This window comes from Harmonia axyridis, chromosome 4 (genome assembly GCF_914767665.1).
Source record: "Harmonia axyridis chromosome 4, icHarAxyr1.1, whole genome shotgun sequence".
Lineage (NCBI taxonomy): Eukaryota > Metazoa > Arthropoda > Insecta > Coleoptera > Coccinellidae > Harmonia > Harmonia axyridis.
The window spans coordinates 25,732,642-25,754,827 of record NC_059504.1 but is presented as its reverse complement, the minus strand read 5'-3'; the positions used below and the strand labels follow the sequence as shown (position 1 = coordinate 25,754,827).

At 34.3% G+C, this 22,186-nt stretch overlaps 1 protein-coding gene across 2 annotated transcripts; it reads right to left on the bottom strand.

Moving 5' to 3' along the window:
• Positions 1-551: 551 nt before the first annotated feature.
• LOC123678120 (dnaJ homolog subfamily C member 11) lies at positions 552-21,368 on the bottom strand. Of its 2 annotated transcripts, none has more exons than XM_045614932.1 (11): positions 21,208-21,368; positions 20,988-21,117; positions 20,640-20,895; positions 19,564-19,760; positions 19,391-19,507; positions 14,513-14,608; positions 12,618-12,729; positions 12,110-12,552; positions 7,020-7,126; positions 6,834-6,963; positions 552-761 (listed from the first exon to the last, which is right to left on the bottom strand). In XM_045614932.1, exons 1-11 carry the CDS (start codon positions 21,292-21,294, stop codon positions 727-729), a joined length of 1,710 nt encoding a protein of 569 aa, XP_045470888.1. In that variant the 5' UTR covers positions 21,295-21,368; the 3' UTR covers positions 552-726. The 2 variants fall into 2 exon arrangements, with proteins under 2 accessions (XP_045470888.1, XP_045470889.1); XM_045614933.1 differs by lacking the exon at positions 552-761 and adding an exon at positions 6,324-6,501.
• Positions 21,369-22,186: the final 818 nt, after the last annotated feature.

The window sequence follows — 22,186 nt, the reverse complement described above, 5'->3', positions numbered from 1 at the left end:
CGAATTTGGGATACCTTACGTATCCCAAATCGTATCGTATCTGTATTTATAGAAATATTGGGAAAAGGAGACGACCAATCATAAATACAATCATTTTCAAAAGGAGAAACTCGATATTTATAGTTCAGGTTGGAAGATAAAAATTGAACAGGGTGAAATCCACCCAATGATTGTGGGATTTTTTCACCCAATATCTGATAAATTATAGATACGATTAAGAAGCAATCTACAACTTGGTTGTTAAATAATAGTACGAAGCTTCATTCGTTGGTGCTTTTCTCATTTCCGATTTTCATAGGATACGTACAACTGAAGAGGATCTAAGTAGTTGAGGATAATAGTACTGCCGTCCTTAGCGAGAATGCCGTATCTGAAAATTTTACTTTTAGGCTTTTCGTTTCTATGAATCTATGGGAGTTTTTAAGTAGGTTTTTTTTTTGACTAATCACATAGTTAAATTGTAGCATTACTATATTAACATATGGTTGGATGTAATTATGTAAATGAAGGAATATAACCTGTTATTTATTCATTTTCATTAAAAAAAACACTCATCATTAAATAACGTTTATTATCAGTGGCTGATTGAAAACTAGCAAAGATAGAAACATTTTGTTCCCTAATTGTAGGTTTACTTAAGATCCTCAGTATTGACAATATGTAATACAATTATGTACAATACCATAATAACTGTAAGCTATATTTTGTTCAGGTCGATATCTCTCATCAGCTCCTCCATTGTGTAACATTCGAACGATGAGCTGAAAAAAAACATTTATGAATATGGGAAATTAATGTCTACAAACCAATGTATTTAGATTATACAGCTACTATATTAGAAAAACAGAGTTGCATTTAGCCAAAGTACACAATTTTTTTCATTTCATACATTAATTGTTTGGTTTGAGATCAAATTAAGTACTCGAAAACGGCGCATTATACGAGAAAATATGACGAATACTTTTATTTTTCAAAATGGTCATATTCTTTGAATTTCTGGCATTTTCATTGAATGTAATGAATGAACTGGAATATTTAGATGGAATTCTGTATTGGGATCATTCATCATATCAATTAAAAACAATATTCCAAAAATCATTTCCGTCGATAGAACCATTTGAAAGATATAACGGCAAAATATTTTTTTATGGATTTTCAACACACTGTTTCTTTTCAATTGAGTCGAATCGGAATAAATGGTAAAGTAAAAAAGAGTTCATTTTGACCTCAAGATGTTCAAATATATGTACAAGACAAACATTCGCTCTGTCTAGTAGGACAATGTCGTTCAAATCCTATTTGATGTTCAACAGCTCCTTTAGCGAGGAGCAGCGATACTATCAAAAAAATCATCAATGCAGAGCTACCCGTTTCAAAAGTTTTATAAACCCATAAAGAAGAAAAAAAGAAAAAGAGTATTGACTCAGGTTTTGTTTGCATGGTCATTTTCTATAGCGAGTTCGAGGTCATAGTAACTAGAAAGTATTTTTAACCAGAATTAGGTGTCTAGTTGAATTAGACAATATTAGTGAAGTTAACAACTATTTTTACGTACAAAGGTAGCTAGTTACTCTATTTTCGGAAAAGCGTCGATAATAAGATCCGGATCAAATCCTTTTAATCGAATATAACATTTAATTAATCTAGTCTATTAACGAATTTTTTCCGAAAGAGGTTTTCATTCATTCACAGTACAAAAAAATTGAAATTGTGTTTTTATTCGTCGATAATTTATTGATATTTATCCAACGAAAATTGAGAAGAAAAATTAAGATTCTAGACATTTTAGTTCCTCTATAGTTTCTGATAAAAGTTGCAATATACAAATTTCGAAAACAACTGGATGGAAACCAAATGATGGATTCGAGAAAATAGAAAATTGAAGAAATACATGGGTTAAACTGAGTTACCTAAATGTCCATATCGTCGGCTAAGAGTGTAAATCTGCTATGTCCATAATGAATAATTTTACAGGAGACCAAAAAAACCGTACAGCATGGGCGCCCGCAAGGGGGGGCCAGGGGGGGCCGTGGCCCCCCCTGAGATTTTGATCGCCTCATGTTTCAGCACAACACCCTCATTATAACCTTCTCAATCCAAAGGGCAAGGAAAAACGAAAAGTAATGGATTCACAACAATTTTCTTGTTTTCAATGACAATCATGGACGCCTTATCGTTTTTCAATAATTTTCATTTTGCCCCCCCTGAGAAAAATTTCTGCGGGCGCCCATGCCGTACAGTACAGTGTTATAATAATAATAATAAGAGAATGTATTTTCATGAATAAACTCTTTTATTATTATTATTATAACACTGTACTGTACGGTTTTTTTAGTCTCCTGTAAAATTGTTCATTATGGACATAGCAGATTTACACTCTTAGCCGACGATATGTGTACGTTGGTACAACTATATTTGATGTATATTCTTTCGAAAATAGTACCATCAACGTACCTATATGAAATAAATTCCTAATATACCCACCAATACTAAGAATAGTATTGGGATATTAGGAATTTAGCACAAGAAATAATTTTGACTATTTCAGAGTTCTCCACTTTTAAAATGAGAACAATAGATTGAGTACCAGAGTAATAAACATAGATAGAGGGAGCATGCTCCATTTTCAGTAAGCAATTTCATAATCAAATAATACATTGATTAAAAAAAAACTAAATCAGAAACACAAACTCAATTATTGATCTGACTCAATGTAAACAAGAGTGAAGCAACCATTTCAAACGGAAATCCATGTTGGGGACACGCAAAAATTGAGTTTACCCCCTCTATCTATGGTTATTAATTACCCTATGAATTGAATCATTGAGAAGCCATGGAAATTAATAGGCTCCTGAATATTCACGTCAGCGCTTTCTTTTCGAAATTTTTCTTGGATTTTTTATTATTGAATTTTGGAAGAGGCTTGATCTTCTAATTTATTGAATACACTCAAATAAATCGATCGGATCTGTTGTAACTGAATTATTAGTTCTTTGTTTCGATATTCTATTTGAATTTCCTATGTTTCCGAAGGACCATATTTACGGAAGCGCTAGTAGAATTTTGCCTATTGATCAACTTTCAATAGCGAGTATTTCTACCTAAAAGGCACTAGAACAGGAGCCTAATGATATTGAGCGGTCACGCTGATGACGTCTTTGATATCCCTTCCACCTCTAAAAACATTATAATAAGCAAGATTACATACTGACATCTAAACTCCACAATCCTTGCGAATTGTTATACAGTTTCGTAAGATATTACATACTAACACTCAATTATGGGATTAGTGGTTCCTCGTTGCGGAGAATCTTCAATCTCATCGTTAGCTCAGTTGGTAGAGCGACGGACTAGTGATTCGGAGGTTGCGGGTTCGAATCCCGCCCGGGGAGGTACTTTTTCCAGAATTGAAAATTTGTCTGCACGCCGTAAAAACTATTTTCTTATATTATAACAAACAGTTCCGAGATCTACACAACACCCTGAACATATTCTTAATTGTTGAAGAAAGCACGTTTGGTTAACAGCATGAATAGATCAGATTCATGTGACATAATTACAATGAACAAAGGCTTCTTGCGCCACAAAATTGTACATAGCTCAATCGTTTCAAGTCTTATTTCAATTAAACCGACATTTTAAAATAAGTAATGAATTTAACGTAAAAGGATAGGTTTCTCAGTAAAACAAGAATATGTTTGAAATCGCTTCATAAAAATCATATATTGTCAAATATTTTTTTGAATATAACAGATACACTTTCGGTGCTCGAGAATAAATTGAAGAACATTCAATAAACTTCCAAACAACACCATACACAAGCAAATAGATCTTATTGTATCGAAGTGATTAACAAAAAACAAAACTGTTGGCGACCATGTTTATGATGTCACTGCTATCCCAGTTTCGTGATCTACACAATGTCCTGAACACATCCATACCTGTTTTAGGTATACAAAAAAGATGCCGACGAGATGTTTCAAAATCTGGTCGTGGCCGGTCTACTATATATCCAACTACACCATACATTTAATGATACCATTTGTCGATGAAAAGAAATCAGAAAACGTTCAATTCAATACCATCAACACATGAAAGGACATGCCAACAGCTTCATAGACCAACTGGCTCAGAACCCGTTCAATAACAGAAGATTACAATACAACGGACTTCGTCATTTGACTTCAATTAAATTATTGTACAGGAGTATCGATATTGATTAAAACTTCTTCGTTTTAGTTTAGAAGTAATCATATTTACTCGATCGAAGTAGATTTTAAATTTCAATAGAGTGTAAAAAAAATTTTTATTCCGGAAGATTCTTGCACGCCAAAATCTATAAAAATCGTGCGATCCGGGATCAGGCGCGGATCCACGGGGGGAACATTCCCCCCCCAAATGACCCAGGCACCTCTTAAATTTTGCCGTCCCTCCTAGAATTTGACATACTTAGGCTCAAATAATTACAATATCAGCAAAAATTTCACCTTCAATACATTTTGGGAAGATCCATATCTATGAACGGCAAAAAAAATGACGTCCCAAAATGGCGAAAGTGTCTGGGGTCCACATTTTCAGTATTTTGAGTATCTAAAAGTTCCCCCCCAAAAGTGGGGCCTGGATCCGCGCCTGTCCGGGATACATGGGACGTTTCATAATATTTCAAACTCGATCTGTATATTCGCCAATTTACTTCAACGTTTTTGTATCGATCTATAATAATCTTGATTTTTCTCAGCGACAATATTACAGAGCATTGTATAAGGAATAGTAAAATTAAACAATTGAACAAGAACAGAACACTATGCTAATAATGAAATCAAAATGAGACCCAGCAATTTCACCAAAAAAAAAAAAAAAATCCCTAAAGTTACCCTAAAAAAATCATCTAAACTATAAATACATTTCGACACGAGGAAATCTTTAAGATTTTTCTTGAATCGAGGCAAAGGCAGATTTTTAATCTCATTCGGTATCCTATTGTAAAAATGAGGTCCTGCAAAATTAGAAAATCTATATGCTAATAAATGTTTCGCAAAAGGTTGATGTAATATATTCTTATTTCTTTGTCTGGTATTGACCCCATGAAAGGAATGAATTTGGATGAAATTATTTATATTTATATGCACATATACACACATCTCAAAAATATACAGGCCATACAAGGTCAGGATACCATATTTTAGAAAATATTGTTTGAATGATGTTATATCACTTATTCCAGCAATCCTTCTTATTACACGCTTTTGGGCCAGGAACACTTCCCCCACATTGGCAGACCAACCCCACAAGCATATCCCATATGTCAACCGAGACTGCACCTCCGCGAAATATATCGTGATGAGTTGTTCCGTAGTCAGGACATATCGCAAATTTTTGAATTTATAGTGAATGTAATTTCGTGATCAATATTTCGCAGTGATATTTGTAATTCATATTCTCATCAATATATTAAAATCCTTAAAATTTAGTGTGGTCGATCTGGCTGCACAGTTCCCGATCAACCTCCACACCCAAAGGACATAACTTTTTTAGTGGGTTATGAAATTGAATTAATAATGTTTTTTCTGTCTTTCCGCTCGAAAATTAACGTGCATACGGCCGGACAGATGGGCAGAATCGACTTCGTCAAGAGTGATTGTAACCTTATAGTTTGACACCATACCCGGCTTAAAATTCAAAGATTACTGATTTTGTGACGAAATGATGCGGAGCGATCGATCGGTTCGAAGAACGTATCAAAATTTGGGAGAATTCGTATTTAAAAGATTGCCCATTTTGATCTCATTGATGAGGGAACAACTCAATTACAAACAGAGGTTTTTTGGATATTTTCATATACATCCATGTGGACAGACATTGTCGTCGATTTAGTGTGTAATTTACCTGCATGTTGACAACATTATTTCAATTAATTGTTTCTCTAATTCAATATTCATCACCTACCTGATCCTTGAGTAGTTTCTTATTCTAATTTTATTGGTGTATTGGAACCACAATTGAATTTTTAGTTTTTGTTTCTATACTCGATTTTATTTCTGAAAACATTTTTTTATTAATATGGTTGATTAATTTTAATATGAGTTTTTCTACTGTTTTGTTGTTTTTAACGAAAGTTTTTATTTTGAATTCCATAGGTATCGTTTTACTTAATGCCGTTTCAATAGTATAGTTTTTTCGTTCATGTTTGTATTTGTATTGATTAATCACTATCCCGGTCTCTGATGATGCAAATATAAGTTTTCGAAACTTCGGCCATAAGAATGTGGTTCATGTATCAATTCGATCCTCAACCCATAGCTATCCTGATTAAAAACTACGGATCATAACTAATCGTATAATTATTATTATGAAAATATACACTTCAGTTTTAATGATTCCCAGATATTAACATCAGTTTGAACAACCATTGCATGTTCCTCACATTAAAGTTGGGGATCTTCCATATGTTTCAAGCGGAAAACACTGCAAATCTTTACCGTCATAATCATTTGAAAATCTCTGAAATATATTTGAGATATAATAGCTTTGTATCCTTGAATACCGTAAGAGATTCCACAATGGTTTATTGTTCCTTCTATTTCATAGCATTTCTCCAATTATTCAAAACAGCAATTTAAATATTCAAACAATTTAAACCAATGTGACTACTCGTGGATTCGAACCCCGCAACTTCTATCAGTCATGCATGGTTAATGTACATGTGAAAAAGGAATTAACTTCTTCACAGCAGAATGTTTAGTTAGTTTTTTTAATTCAATGATGCATTATAAGAAAAAGTACGTTTTTGAAATCCAATAAATTACTAGGAAGATGCGATTGAAAAAACTTACATGTTTTCGGTAACCTCAACCCTTCATTATCCTTAATGGTGACTTCATGTGGTATCTGCTTGTATGTATACATTATATACAATAGCTTATCTTCTCCAATTAACGGATCGAAAAATCCGGGTAGTTGACTCTAAAAAAATTTTAATGAGTATTTTGAGAATTTGTTACTAAAATGAATTTCCATACCTTTGTATTTTCATGAAGTAGAAGTTTACTATCTTTCACTAAACATTGTACTGGTATTGTAACATCTATCATCTCATGGTTAACTTCATTGGCTCTCACATTGTTATCTGCGGAAGTGAAGGTAGATTTAACATACTTATTATGTTTGTCCTTTCAACAGAAGTGCTACTAGTTATTGAATAGTTCATTTAAAATTTTTCTTTTCGTTTTCAAATGGAAATGTTTTTTAGCCGAATCATAATGATTATTATAATAGTTAATGATTTTGACAACGAATTCTTTATTACCCGACTTCAGCCTTTGAGTATAGAAGAGAAAACTTCGCTCGCAATAAGCTTTATCTCTACCCACTAAGGGGAATATACCATACCGGATATTTAAAATATAAGGAGGATTGAGATCTATATTGTCCCCGGGTTCCATCACCGCCCTGGTCCCCCACGACTTGTTTGCCGCTCCCTAAGAATGTTCTCACGGCCTTGCTGTATCTAAAAGAACCGCCCTAAGTTCCAGTTCATTGCTATTTCTCTTGAGATATTTAAGTTCTATTCCTGTGGTTGGAAAGATAATTGGAATAGCATTCCTTGCAGGCGCTTTACCATAAACTCGAAGTCCTCAGTCGTTTGTGATCTCTACGTCGATGAGTATTGGCGTACCCCATTTCTATCGATCAATAAAATATCCGGTCCTTTGTTAACAGTTAACAGTTTAAAGCCTTAGTTCTCCATGAAGGGTTTCGGTATTCTTCTTTCTCAGCCACTGTTTATCTATTCATGGATTTCAAACTTCTCCATTTCGACCTGTCTTGTGTCATCTGATGTCATCCATTTCCCACCTGAGCCCTTATATCGTCGAGGCATCTCCTTTACGGGCTTCCAACACTGCGTTATGTCTTGGTCGCCAGTGCGTAGTGTCGGGATTTTGACGATCTACGAGCCCTACCCATTGCCATGTCAGACCTGCTACTCAGTCTATTTTATCTACGACTTTTGTTATTTGCCTTATTTCTTCGTTTCAAGCCTTATCTCCCAAACACAAAGCGAGCATTGCACGTTCCATCGTTCCCTGCATTACCGTCAGTTTTTCTGTGTACTTTTTTATCAGTATCAGTGTTTCAAGGCCATATGTCGCCACTGGTAATTTAGAGGTGCCAAAAACCCTTTTTTAAGAAGACCATCGATGAAGTGATTTATTCAGCGGAAAAAAATTATTGAGTTTTGAAGATCCGATAAATCTTCATAGAATGAAATGGAAAAATTTTCAATAAAAAGATTGACTTCATCATAAATGAATAACTTTGAATGCTCTTCGCTTGTGATTTGCTGCCGATATAAAATAACATATGAGGAAAAAATTGAACCTTACGATCAAGCATCACTGCAGATAATCCAGCGTTTCTCAAAGACTAAAGCACAAATAGAAGATTTTCTTCCCTAAATTGCAAGAAACCTGCACCAACGAAGAAAATATCAAGCTTCCTGGGTCAAAAAGATATCATCTCCGAAGAAAAGAATCCACTTCTTGGATGGATTTCAAAAATCCAACGTCAGCGATCACCATCTCCAGTTTTCAGAGCCTAACAGGAATATGCCCTTGCGAATACAATGCACTACTTCCCTATGATCAATCCTCAAATTCAAGATTTATTATTCTCAGTTTCGAAAATACATTACCAGCGAAAAAATCTTCAGCTCCCTGATCAAAAAGAAATCAGCATCAGCGAAGGCAACCAAATGCTTTCTGAGCAACAAAGAAAAAATTGAGGATTTACTACCTTCAGTTTCGGGATCCAGCGCCAGCAACGACAATCCCAAAAATAATCCAGCTTCAGAGAAGACTATCCACTGATTCCGAGTAACACAGCACAAATTGAGTGTTCACCACCCTCAATTTGGAAAACCAGGACCAGCGAAGACAATCTTCAACTTCCTGAAACAAGAAGAAATCAACTCTGGTAAAGAAAATCCGAGCAAAACCGCAAAAAAAAACTTCAATATCGAAATCTTACGCCAGGAATAGCATTCCCCTGCCTTCTGAGCCAAGGAGATATAAACTCCGGCGAGAACAATTTATGTCTTCCGAAGAAAAAATCACAAAGTGAGGTTTAACGACCCTAGATTTTGAAATTCAGCGCCTACGAAGATAAAAATCAATAAATCGGGTATTTACGAACCTATCAATATTTCAAACAACCACAGCCAAATCACAATCAGCTATCTCTACCAAGAAGGAATCAGCTCTGACGAAGAAAACCTTAGAAATAAATCAGAAAATTTGGATTCAATTCTTTCAATATCGAAACCCAGCACCAGCTCAGACATTCCCCAGTTTTTCTAGACAAGAAGATATTAGCTCCAGCGAAGACAATCTACTTTTTCCGAGCAACAAAGCAAAAATGTATAATAAATGAACATATATTCTGATATTCAGAGGCTGTGAACACAATCTACAGCCTTCTGAGCCAAGAATAAATCAGCTCTAGAGAAGCTAATCTACTTACTCTCGAGCAATAATCAATAAATTAGTATTTACGACCCTAAATTCATAGATTCCATCACTAGCTTAGATTTACGATCTTCATTATCGAAATCTAGCATTAGCGCAGATAATCTTTTCTGAACCTAAAAAAATAAATAACAGCTTCTGTGAAGGCAATCCTCTGATTCTAGAGCAAAAAGCAAATAGGGAATATTTATAATCCTCAATTTTGAAATCCCATGTCACCAAAGACAATATGTATTCAGTTTCCTGAGCCAAAAAATCCAGCTCTGGAGAAAACAATCAACTAGGAAAGTACAAATAGAGGATTTACTTTCTCACTTTTAAAAACCAGCTCCAGCCAAGACAATTTCAAATTTCCTGTGTAAAAAATAAATGTACTCCGTTGAAGACCATCGATTCAGAATTTACTATCCTAGAATTGCAAAATCCATACGATGGTGTGGGAAGGTGTGTCTTAGACAGAGATCGCTGGATAGCCTAACTGAAGAGTCCACCAGCGATCTCGGGACGAAACACTAAACCCCCAGGAGAGGGCGCACATTAAACTTGGCTCGAGATAGACTCGCCAAAAGCTTTTGAACCCAGAAAAAATCAACTCCGACGATGAAAATCAATCCACTTCTTTCAGAACGACAATCAATGAATTCAGGATTCACGATTTCAGCGAAGATAACTGCCGCTTTTTGAACCATGAATAAGTCAGCTCTAGCTCAGACAAACCATTGTTTCGAAGTATAAATTGAGAATTTATTATCCAGCACAGCTAAAACAACGTCTAGCTTTCTAAGCCAGGAAGAAATCAACTACACTTTTTCCCGATCAACATAATACCAATAAACTGAGGATTTACCTATATTTCAAGAATCCATATATTGAGATCCATTTTACTATGGTCATCATCAGCGAGCTGATATCAGTAAATTCAGTAAATCGGAGTTGGAAAGAATGCTCCATAGTATTAACGAAATGAATGTATAAGTAGGTATGGGAAATCAAATTGAATAAAACAACTCATCTAGAATTGAATAATATTCGAAGAGTTCCTTAAAAAAATAAGTAATAAACCACATAACAAACTCTGTATAAAAGGTTTTTGTAGGAAAAAATACCAATGAAGTGTTCATGATGTATTCCGAAATCGCCATCATTAGACAGTAGATAGATGATTTCTAGAGGAAAGTGTTAATTCCTATCTATGCGCATAGATTGTGCACGTTGTGCATGTGTGAATTATAGGCAGAATTCAAGGTCTATAGATTACACAGGTAGCCTCGTAACGTAGGTTAGAGAAGGGGGTAGGGGGTTAACGTCTCATCGGATGTGCCATAATCGGCATGATCGGCTTTAGCGATCATAGTCAAACATCGCCATAGTATTTTGTAGTAGCACTTATTTATTTCTCTAACGATTTATTGTTTGAGTTGTGGTGTTTCTTTCAAATTCTTCTTTTGAAGACGTATTATAAACTTGAATTTGATTATTTGCATGGACTTTTAGAGCTAAAAGTTTTATATATATTCAAATTTGAATAAAACATTGTAAATAAACGTAAAACTAATTTTATCCATGTATTTTATAATTGAAGATAATTCTTTTGAATCCCATCTACTGCTCCGTTAGTTACTCTTAGTTTCGAAATGGCTTCCTTTTTCACTTCTTTCCTTCATTTGCTCCTCATTTCCTATTTTTTTTTTGAATATTTTCAGTATTGCTGCTGGTTTAATTTTCCTATGCATGTCAAGCAAGCAGGCAAACGCTTGCTTTCTCGAATATTCAATGAACTATGGAGATTGGAAGGTGTCCCACAATAATTTATGATTTAAACATCGCTATCATTTTTTGTCAATACTTTTTCAATTATCTCTGCAGATGCCATCATATCAAATCGAAAATATAAACCAAAACAACGCGAGGTGAGAACAAGTAAATTATACTGGGTCTAACTGCGGACAGAGTGATCCGTCTGGTAATGCATTTCATGCCTCGTTTACAACTCTTCCTCTCTAAATCGGTTGAAGTTCTCTCCTGATCTTCCTGTTTGATCGCATAGCCAAAACGTGATCAGGAGCACAGAGTTCATCATCGGATGTCCACCTAGTAACGATCAAATCAAACAAATAGAAAAAAAGATATTTATTGAACAGGGTCATTCAGCATTATATGATTAATATTTTCAATTGAAACGATATGCGACTATAGACTTACTTATCACTTTTTATGACCAACTGCCTCGTATGTAATACTTTGCTCGAGTAAGAATTTTACTTACTCTCAGTACTCCATTAAGTTGTTATGAACAATGAAAATTATTATGAGACGGTGTAAGGAAACATTTAAAAAACTCTGCCAATGGGTGTGTACTATGCTTCCTCGTCCCCCGTTCCGAAAATCGGCCCTCTGCAGTGCGTTATTTTCGCATGCGTAATGTAATCTGTATACATGTTCGAAATGGTTAACACTTCAATGGAACCATACCGAATTCCATCGATATCGTACTAGTAAAACGCGAAATATCAAGACTGACAATATTAATATGTCGTTACTCCTATCTATTCCTATTTATAATTACTAGAATGCGAGATACATACCTGTAATTAATTTTCCATATACAGCCTGTAATATTATGAGTCCGTCTTTATTATTTTCTTCAGTTTTTATTCTATTATAAGAAGCCATCATTAATTCTTGTGCGGCTTGTGCTTCTTTTTTTTTCTCCAATAATTTCTTTAAGTTACTTTCTTTCTCTTTTTCTGCTCTTGTTGCTTTTTGTTCTTTCTGAAATGGTTCAACTATGCCTTTTTTCACAACAGCATACACGACAACAGGTAGTACAGTTGCATAAAAAATTGGCGGCGCAAGAACTTCCTCACATAAATGAATCGGAAAATTGTATGTTTGATTAGCTCTAGTTAATTTAATTTTGAGTTTTACACCAGTGGGCACACCAATTACAACAGCAAAGGAAAGATTGCTGTGTTTTGACACTTTTTTTTCTGCTCCATACTCCAGCATACCACCAAAGGTACCAATCCTATAAATAAAATATTATATTATTACAAATAGAAAGTGTGTGTCTTTTAATTCGTGAGTACTTACTTTACCAAAAGTTTAAATTTCATTTCTTGACTGATCACTTTTCTAGTATAACTAAAAGTAACAAAGGAATGTGGTACTCCCAACTGCACTGCTAAATTGAAGTTGTTGAACTCTGAAAATAAATAAAATGGACCTTTTACTTTCCAAAACACTTGAAAAATGTTTCGTTTTCTTTTTCTATATAGTATAGTTTTCTGGGATTAAAAATTCTTTAATTTACGATCATCTTCTTAAACGGGGTGGCAACTCTCTCAAGAATCTTGAATAGAAATAGCACATAATTTTGAAGGTTTCGAAATTATATTGAAGAATTTCCGTTTGACGTTCGTTTCGCTATTAAATTGTTGAAAGAGATAGGCAAAGATTATTAATTGGTAGAGTTTCTCAACGAATCCAAGTGTAAAGATGTTGAAATTGTTCATCATTTCATAGTTTCAGAAATTAAATGCACATGTTTTTATCAACAAAGGTGGCACACAGACTTGATCAAAATATAAACAATATCATCAAATTTATCAACTGCAAGAAGTATTTCAACATATAGAATGTAAGCGAAAATATTGAAAAACACACAATACAACAAACAATATAATTGTTTAGAAATTAAGGGTAGGAAATTCTAATATCTTATAAATCAAAATTCATGCAAACAATCGATCACTTAGAGCTCGTCACCCATCACCTCAAAGAGTTTTTAACAAAGAAATGAATCCATTTTTTTAAGCATATTCGAAATATATTTTAGTAAACAGTAAAATGTTGGATACCCGGTATACTAATCTTCTAGTGCTAATTGACAAAACAGTATGCGAAGGCCGTAAAGGAAAAAGGAACATTTCACCGAAAAAGTGGCAATGTTTTTAGGCCATTGACGGATAAGTGCGATAGAAATATACGTTTCGAGAAGAGAAGAATTGATTTTCAAGAAAATCGCTTTATTTTTCTGGTGGCAAGTAGATTTTTCCAAAAAAAAAATGTTAAACTTTGCTGAAATATTGGATGTTGCTGGTGACAAAATCTACTAGACTACGGCTAAAAATCCGTTATTTAACTATGTTGAACAATTCGACCGTAAAAGCCTTCAGCATTATGAGTCTATAACAAAGCCGTTTTTTCGATTTTCACTACCGTTTTCGCGAAAAAGAGAAATTTCGAAAAAATAGGTCATGAGTACCTCCAAGGCTTTCGTAGTCAATAAGATTGAATTTTCGATAATAAACTACAAAAGAATAATAAATGAAAAACTATATTTGAAATTTCTCATAAATCCTAAATAATATTTTCTATTCAATGATTCTGAATGGAACGCGTGAATTAAGAATATTTTCGCATTGACCCGGTGTTGATTGGAATTCATTTAACTCAAAATAATTGTTTCGCTATACAGTAGCTTCTTTATATTTTACATTTCGAATGAGAATTGGAATTAAGATGAAACAATCTCTTATTTAGGTGAATAGGGAGACACGTACATGTTATCAACAAAGGCTCTAGGGAATTCCAGCAAGATATTTAAGAGCGGCTAGTTAGTAGTATTCCAATTATTTAAAGAATTTTAGAAATCAGAGGATAATTCTGTGGCCTCCAACTTCTTACTTCAAGTCATTGCTTCCTTCATTTTTCTTTATTTCAGATATTCTACGAGGAAATTATTAAACACAGTGTAAAATTTGAAGGGATTTTATTCAATAATAACGACAAAAATTAATGTTCCATAAATTCAAAGGAAAATAGAACTCGAAATTGAAAATCGCGATATCTTAAAAAGGTGCAAAAATGCTATTTATAAAACGCCGCATTTCGAAACAAGCATGTAAAAAATATTACATCTTAAATATTGTACTGCAATGCAGCAGGTGTAATTCAGATTTTTCTTAACTTATTCTTACTCTTACCTGTATCTCTCACAATAGAAGTGGAAATCAAAGACCTAATACCTCCATGGTAGGTTAAATAACCTACTGAATTTTTGTCTATTTGCATTGCAAGTGCTGAAAAAAATAAACTCAGTTCAGACGAAAAAAAAAAAAGAATTGATTTACAATAAAATGAAGTGTAGTTTCCACAAAATATTGAATTATGTCTTCTTATAAACATAAAAAGATACTGATATTTTAAATCATAAAATGAAAATTCCCTTACAATTACCAAGGAACACTATGGTAAGAAATCGAAATTGATTATCGCTTGGAGAAACATAATTTCAATATTAATGAAGGAAAATAAATGAGACACACGATTATACGTTTCACAATTTCATTATTTTATTTTCTTCTATTAATACTATGATAAGATACTGTAACATTATTTGGTTAAATTAAAATGTCTGCATCTCTTAACATTTTGTCTGTTCCTTTCTACTATTCATAATAACAACCATGTGCATCAACTATACACAGTAAGTACTACTTAGTTATATATTTATTTTCACACGAATTCATCTCTATAACCCGACAGTAGAACTGAGATCAATGTTAGGGAATAGTACTTAAAAATCTCAAGAGAAATAGGAACTAGGACCAAGGGCGGTCCTAGCCTTAAATTTGGGGGGGGGGGGGGTCGCCGTTATGGGCTTCAAGGTTTTTGATGGGACCATTTCGTACAATGTCTGAGTAAAACGCATATTAAGTGTTAGGTGGTTCAATTTGGGGGGGGGGGGTGGTGGTCACGGAATCTTCCTGGTTTGAATCACTCCAAAACGTTTCTTCAAAACTTCGACTCTACGAGATCCAAGAAGTATCTGAATCTTAGTGAAAGTATGCTACACCTCCTGACTGGATTCCTCACAGCGCATTGTCGCCTTAGGAAACACCTCATGAGAATGGGTCTAACAGAAAATGACGAGTGCAAATTCTGTGAACTCCTGATGACGGAATTGATTCTCCTAATGACGGAATGCCTCGCCATCACTAGCCAACGCAAAACCTGCCTTGGACACGAAAATTATAGAAGTAGGAAATTAGCCTCCTTGAAGCCATTCCAGATATTGCAGTTCATTAGAACTCTGGAACTAGAAGGCGAGCTGTAAATCACGTTAAGGAGAGAATAACTCCGATGGGGTGTGCCATTAGATCGCAGTGAAACGGAACCTCCTTAATTAAATATAATCTAATTAAAGATATTTCGGGAATATGAGACTTTAACAAATAAACAATTTTAAAAGCTACAGTAGGTACATAAAAATACAATTTAGATTCATCGTGACTTAATGAATATGAAAAATTCATTGTCAACATGTTACTGACCATATCAAATTTGTTTTTTTTATGAATCAATTTTGTTAGTTATGAAAATAAAAATCATCGTAAGCTGAATGTTTATTGGTGTAAAGATTGTCAGTTTATTTGCAGAGTAATCATGAAACACTCAAATGGGCTGAGCCCACGGCATGTTAATGAACCCCGTTGTTTAACGTATGTTTATACAGCGAACGTTTGTTTTCATTAAGAAGTAAAGAAATTCATACGGTATAAAAGTTTTTTTTTTAATTTAGCTCTTATACACGACTGACATATAATCCTCTCTTTACAAAGAGCTGATTATTATGTTTCAGTTGAAAATTTATCTTGTGCTAAGTTATGTATTATTACCAGAAGGTTATTAAGAGAGACTTGATGATATTACCTTCAAAATAACAATAGAACAAAACGCCGGATAATTCTAACTATGGTAATTGAAAACACGTTTTCATGAAAAAATAATAGATAAATAATAATGGTTTAACGTCTGTGTGTTAATACATGAAATTGAATTCACGGCATTCAGACAATTTTTCAATTCTGGAAAGGTAACTCCCCGAGCGGGACTCGAACCCACAACCTCCGAATAACTAGCCACTAAGCCACCAAGGAAGCTGAAGATTCTCAGAGTTGAATAATGTCAATGATCATTACGACTCTATTAACCTTTCCTCTCGCATCGTCGACATATAGCGACTTCAGCTTGATTTAGGTTTCCGAATCTTCCGACTAACCGAGCCAGGGTTAAATACGTAAATAATGGTTTAACGTGTGTTTGTTTAGTACATGAAATCAATTTCACGGCATTCAGACAATTTTTCAATTCTGGAAAAAGTACCTCCCCGAGCGGGACTCGAACCCACTCCAGAATTCGAAAATTGTCTGAATGCCGAACACTTTGGGCCATATTTTGATTCGGAACACCTGTCCCTAAGCTTGGGAGGAGTGGAGTATATAAGCTCAGCTGCGGGGAGATGAACTGTCCTGCCGTGTACATTGGACGAAGTGGAAGAGTATTAGCTACACATGGTAGCAATTGTTGGTCTTCGAGGTACACTTGAGGGAGACCGGCCATCGTTTCAGTCCTGCTGAAGACACGGAATTGCTGCCCACTTGCTCATATGGGTTGAGCTATGTATAATGGAAGAGTTGGAAATATTTAAACACTCGAAGAATGATAGGTTCGACACGTTAAATGCCTCTTCAATTACCTATTTCCCTCCTTTGTTTTCCTTGGTTGATATTTGACAACAGCTTCAGTGCATGTTACTCTTACTTTCCAACACATCTCGCTTACATCAGTGTCGTCGGTTTATTCCGGTGTAGTTCATTTGTCCCAGATTTGACAGTCTCCCACGCATGTGTTCTTCGTTAGGTCTCTGTGTTTTGTTGATGTATTTTGACATTTTTAAACCATTTTAACACTAAATGTGAATGATGACCAGCTAACAAGATGGCTTTTATGAAGATATGTTTTTTATATGAATTAGGACTCACTGTGAGTTACCTCACATGCTCCATCTTTTTGTTTTTTCTAGGTTTGGTGTGTGTTCATCAGTGTGAAGGTCTTCCTAACTAAATGTACGAATGACAACTTTTTACCCAGTCTTAAAAGACACACAACATACCTGTTTTTTCATAACAGAAGCCTTTCTTGACAGCACACCAGTTCCTCGATAAACCGTTAATTTTTCTATTTCAACGTTTATTTAAACATCTATTGATTGTGGAATGTTTTTAGATTATGTTCTGACCTTGGCCGTAACATGTCGACAGAATAAATTGATTGAGTCCAAAATATACTTGAATAAGACCACCCTTTCCCTTATAGTTTAATCCAGTAGGATGAACTTCAGATCATTCTAGTTCCTGGTCTTCCAACCCCTGCATTATTATTAAAACTCCCAGTTTCACATAATCTTGCATGTTCTGCACGTGGAATTACAGTTAGGATATCTGTCTTAGTAAATTTTCCATGCTTCTTCCGCACTTTTACTGATATGACAATAAGCAAGATGACAAATTTTTGAAAACTATCTTATAATGTTCAGAAACGAATATTATTCACCAGGAATAACATCTTTTTGGGTGTAGTAAAGTTTTAGTAAGCAAAAATGACATTTAAGTTTTCAGATTTAAGATTCGCAGCAAAACGCGTCAAAGTGTCATGGAGTCGCTAGTGGCATCAGCTTGTAGCCTAACTGGTACTACGTGATGTATTTCGCTCTGATTGGTGTCCAACATATCATGGCGGACATTAGAATTTTGTAATTTTATTAGATGAAAATAATGATTTATCTCGCAATAAATAAAAAAAAATGCTTGTATTCTTTGACACAAGTTTCATCGAATTATTACAAAAGTTTAGTGATTTTCAATTACTGTTATTTTGCCTATTCTATCACGCGACTTTCTTTTCTTGAAAACGAATCTATATATGAAGAAAACCCATTAGACAAAAGAGTTGTATTTTTAGTTGCTCAATCTTAAACAATTTAAAAAAAAACAGAAAAAAGTCATTGGCGTACTTTTTTCTCGATATTGTTGGCTATTATGCCCGCTGAAACACTACTGAACCTAATAATTTCAATTTAGTTAGGACTTAACCTTTTTTTTAACTTCAAATCTCAGAAATTAAATGTTAAATATATGTAATATGTTTGTAAGACTTTTGTTCTATAAAACGACCTAACAAATTACCCTCTGAAGTTCGTAACATAGATAGGAATCATTCTGTATATTCATCTCATCATCGACAATAGCCTCAGCAATAAGTGTTAAAATGCGTGGCCTGTTGTCACAGTGGTCAAAACTTGTTTTGAATTCTATTCACTATTTTTTTAAGTAGAAGATATTAGCCATTGACAGTTTTCAGTGAGTAACAATATAAGTTTCTCTATTTCAGTATCGTAATGAGTTCATTACAGTTCTAAAAGCAGTGATGTAATGAACTCATTACAGCATTGTTTTCAGTTATATTTTTCGTTTTGTGGTTGTCTACACAGACGAGACTTCCAATCCTATCAAAATTCAACACAGGTTAATTATTGTCAATATAATAAAATTTGGATTTAGTGAAATGATTTGCGACATTATTCGCAATTTCTCTTAATTCTATTGGTGATAAATCGATTTCGTCAGACATAATTCACGAATTCAATGCGTAATTATAAATTATTTCAAAATTCGAAACATACAATTCAAATTGAAATTCCGTAATCTGTCAATTTTCGTAATAGTCACACCAACTGCCAAGCTACAATACAAATGTCACTAGGATATATGATCTGAATTTTTCATTGAATTTCGACAATATTTCACAAAACTAGACTGAAATAGAGAAAATATCGTGTAATACTCGTTGCAGAAGGAAATTCCAACACTCATGCGTTCCAAAACTCGCTCCTTCGTTGCTCGTTTTCGAATTTTGCATTCGTGTTGGAATAGGAGCCCATTCTGCAACTTACTTTAGAATATACTATTACATATCATTAATAGAGAAATGATTGTCATAAATAATTCATGTTCTCTTACTTGACATTAGCCCCGGCTTTATTCCTTCTGGGGTAAACTGAAGAACAGTACCTCCATTTAAAAAAAAACGTTTAGTTAGAGTTCTGAATCCCCTGAATGATAAAGCAGGTCCATTCCCTGAAATTCAAAGTGAGAACAATGAAAATGCTCCAACTACTTTTTTTTACAATTACCTGCTGCCATTTCAACTTCTGCCCAACTACGATGAGAAAATATATGCCTCCAACTACAATTAATTCCACCACCTCCTGTTCCATTTTGCGTATGTAGCTGGCCTGATAAGGTACATGTGTCTTTTTGTGTGAGTGGAAAATCAACTGACTGTGAAAACTGCATCAAGGATATTTCAATATTAGGTATACTGAAACCACTGAAAATTATTCAGATTAAAAATTTTGGAACTATATATTTAAGTGCTTGGTGTTTACAACAGACACATTGAAAAAATATATACTTCGATATCTATCTGTCTCAGGTATGAACTACCAGTTAACATACAGTGTCAAATTTCTAGGCTTAGATTTGGAGAGGAATGAACAAATTGTTCATGTTTCAATTAAAGAACTATTGTCAACTGTATTTTCCATTGTAGTAAGTCAGGTAGACATACAAACCCTTAAGGCTGTTTACTATTCCAATTTTCAGGCTTTCATGGCATATATAATAAGGTGTTTGGAGAAACAGTAACTATGTAAATAGAATTTTTATTATTCAAAAGTGAGCTAAGTACATTATGTTTAGGATGAATTATAGAGAAACATGTAGAGCAATATTTTCTAAGTCTATTATGGATTGTATGTTCATAGTATATATCAATTATATATCAACATGTAAATAAACAGTTTTTGATGAGTACATTGTACAAGAGGGAATTCTATCTATAGCCCAATCATGGGTTCTCATTTACTTCTAATAGTACAGGTTATATGCCATTGAAACTCGAACAAATTGCCTGAGTGAATGAGTAGAATTTCTGAGTTTGCTACGTTTAAAAAGAAATTCTATAGTTATATTTTGATTGGTGAAGTTTATAATTTCATAGATTTTGCAGTTTGTTGTAATGCTTGTGCGAGTAGTATCTTAGATTCTGACTGTCCATAATAGAGTAGGATATTCTTTGTGAAATGAGTTCAAGTATATAAGTTATGTTCAAAGTATATAGTTTGATGAATTTCTAGTTTATATTTATGTTATCATTGTTGTACATCATCAATAAATTAATGAACTACAATCACTATTAAGTACTCACTCCTCATAATCATCATCCAATGACGATTCATCATAAGGATTGAAAAAATCTGTTGCATTCACTGCAACTGTGACATTTCCACTAGGATTTGTCCTTTGTTGCTTTAGCCTTTGTTCTCTCTTTTCAGCTAATTGTTCATACTCTGCTCTTATTTCCGAGGGAGTTTTTTGTCTTTGTACAATTTCCCAACCTTCAGTTTCAAGTCCTTTTACCCCTAAAGAATCATATATTGCTCTACGATGAGGATCAGAAAGGACTGAAATATAACATTAGAACATTTTCACGTCAGTATTATCAACTTTGCAATAGCAGGTTCAATAGAACTTAAATTATCATTAAAATATTTACTTTCATAGGCTTTTTTAGTTTTGTTGAATAACATTTCAGCTTTAGATTTTAGATCGTCATCCAGGTGCTTATCCGGGTGATAAATGCGACTGAGTCTTCTGTATGCATTATTTATTTCTTCTTTAGTTGCCTAAAAAGTTATTAGAATTGTGTAATTCATAGATTGAGGTTAAACCGCTTATATCTATTCCAATATATTTAAAAAATTTTTATCACTCACTTCACGCTGTATATTTAAAAATGCATAATAATCATCCCCATTTTCTTGCCAGTTTTCGTCAGCAGAATCAAAATCATTATTTCCCATGATCAAATGACAAGTTGGTTACATATTATCAAAGAATAACCACATAACCATTAAGTTCTAGGCAAGATGCATAGAATAGAATATAGCACAGCACAGTGCGCACCTACAAAACAGCTGATCCTCTTCAAATGGCCGCTGTGGTGCAACTCATAGACCCAGTAGCAGACTGAATATGAAAGAGAGAGATGCAGCTACGTGAGGCAACGTCAAAATCATATGATCAAAACATCGTACCATACCTAATATCAAATTTGGTATTAGGTCTATGGTGCAAACATAAAGTGCTTTTCAGCCAGTCAGGAGCTCCTCGGTACAGCTCCGAATCGTACCGAAGCGCACTTGTACTGTTCCAGTAAACAGGGCTTCGAGCCCTCGCGTAACCTTCCCCTTTCCCCTGACGCACCCCTCGCATTTGCGGGGCTTCGAGCTCTGACAGATGTGAGACAGAAAGAAGACCGTTACTTTTCATTAAGATGCATCTCACTTTTCATAAAGTACGAGAGAGCTAATGCATAAAATGAAAAAACAATTACTGTGCTGAAATCAGTATAAAAATACCTTTCAAATGAGGTATCCCTCACCCCATCTTCCCTATTCAAAATTTGGGGGTGAGGGTTGTAGTAGCAAGGGTTGAAGCGCTATGCGTCCGTAACCTACATCTTAAGTTGTCCCCCTCGAAACAGAAATCGACCTGTCCGAGCATTTCTATCGAAAAACTTTATTTCGTCTGTAATCTCGTCTGTTTCGTTTTCAAATGGCCACCCTGTATAAGAAGGGAATGAAAGATTCACGGTCAAATTAGAGACCAATATCACTGATCACCTCGTTTGCCAAGGTATTCGAGAAAATTAGTGGAACGAAATTGAATAATTATTTGGAAAAGTATAAGATC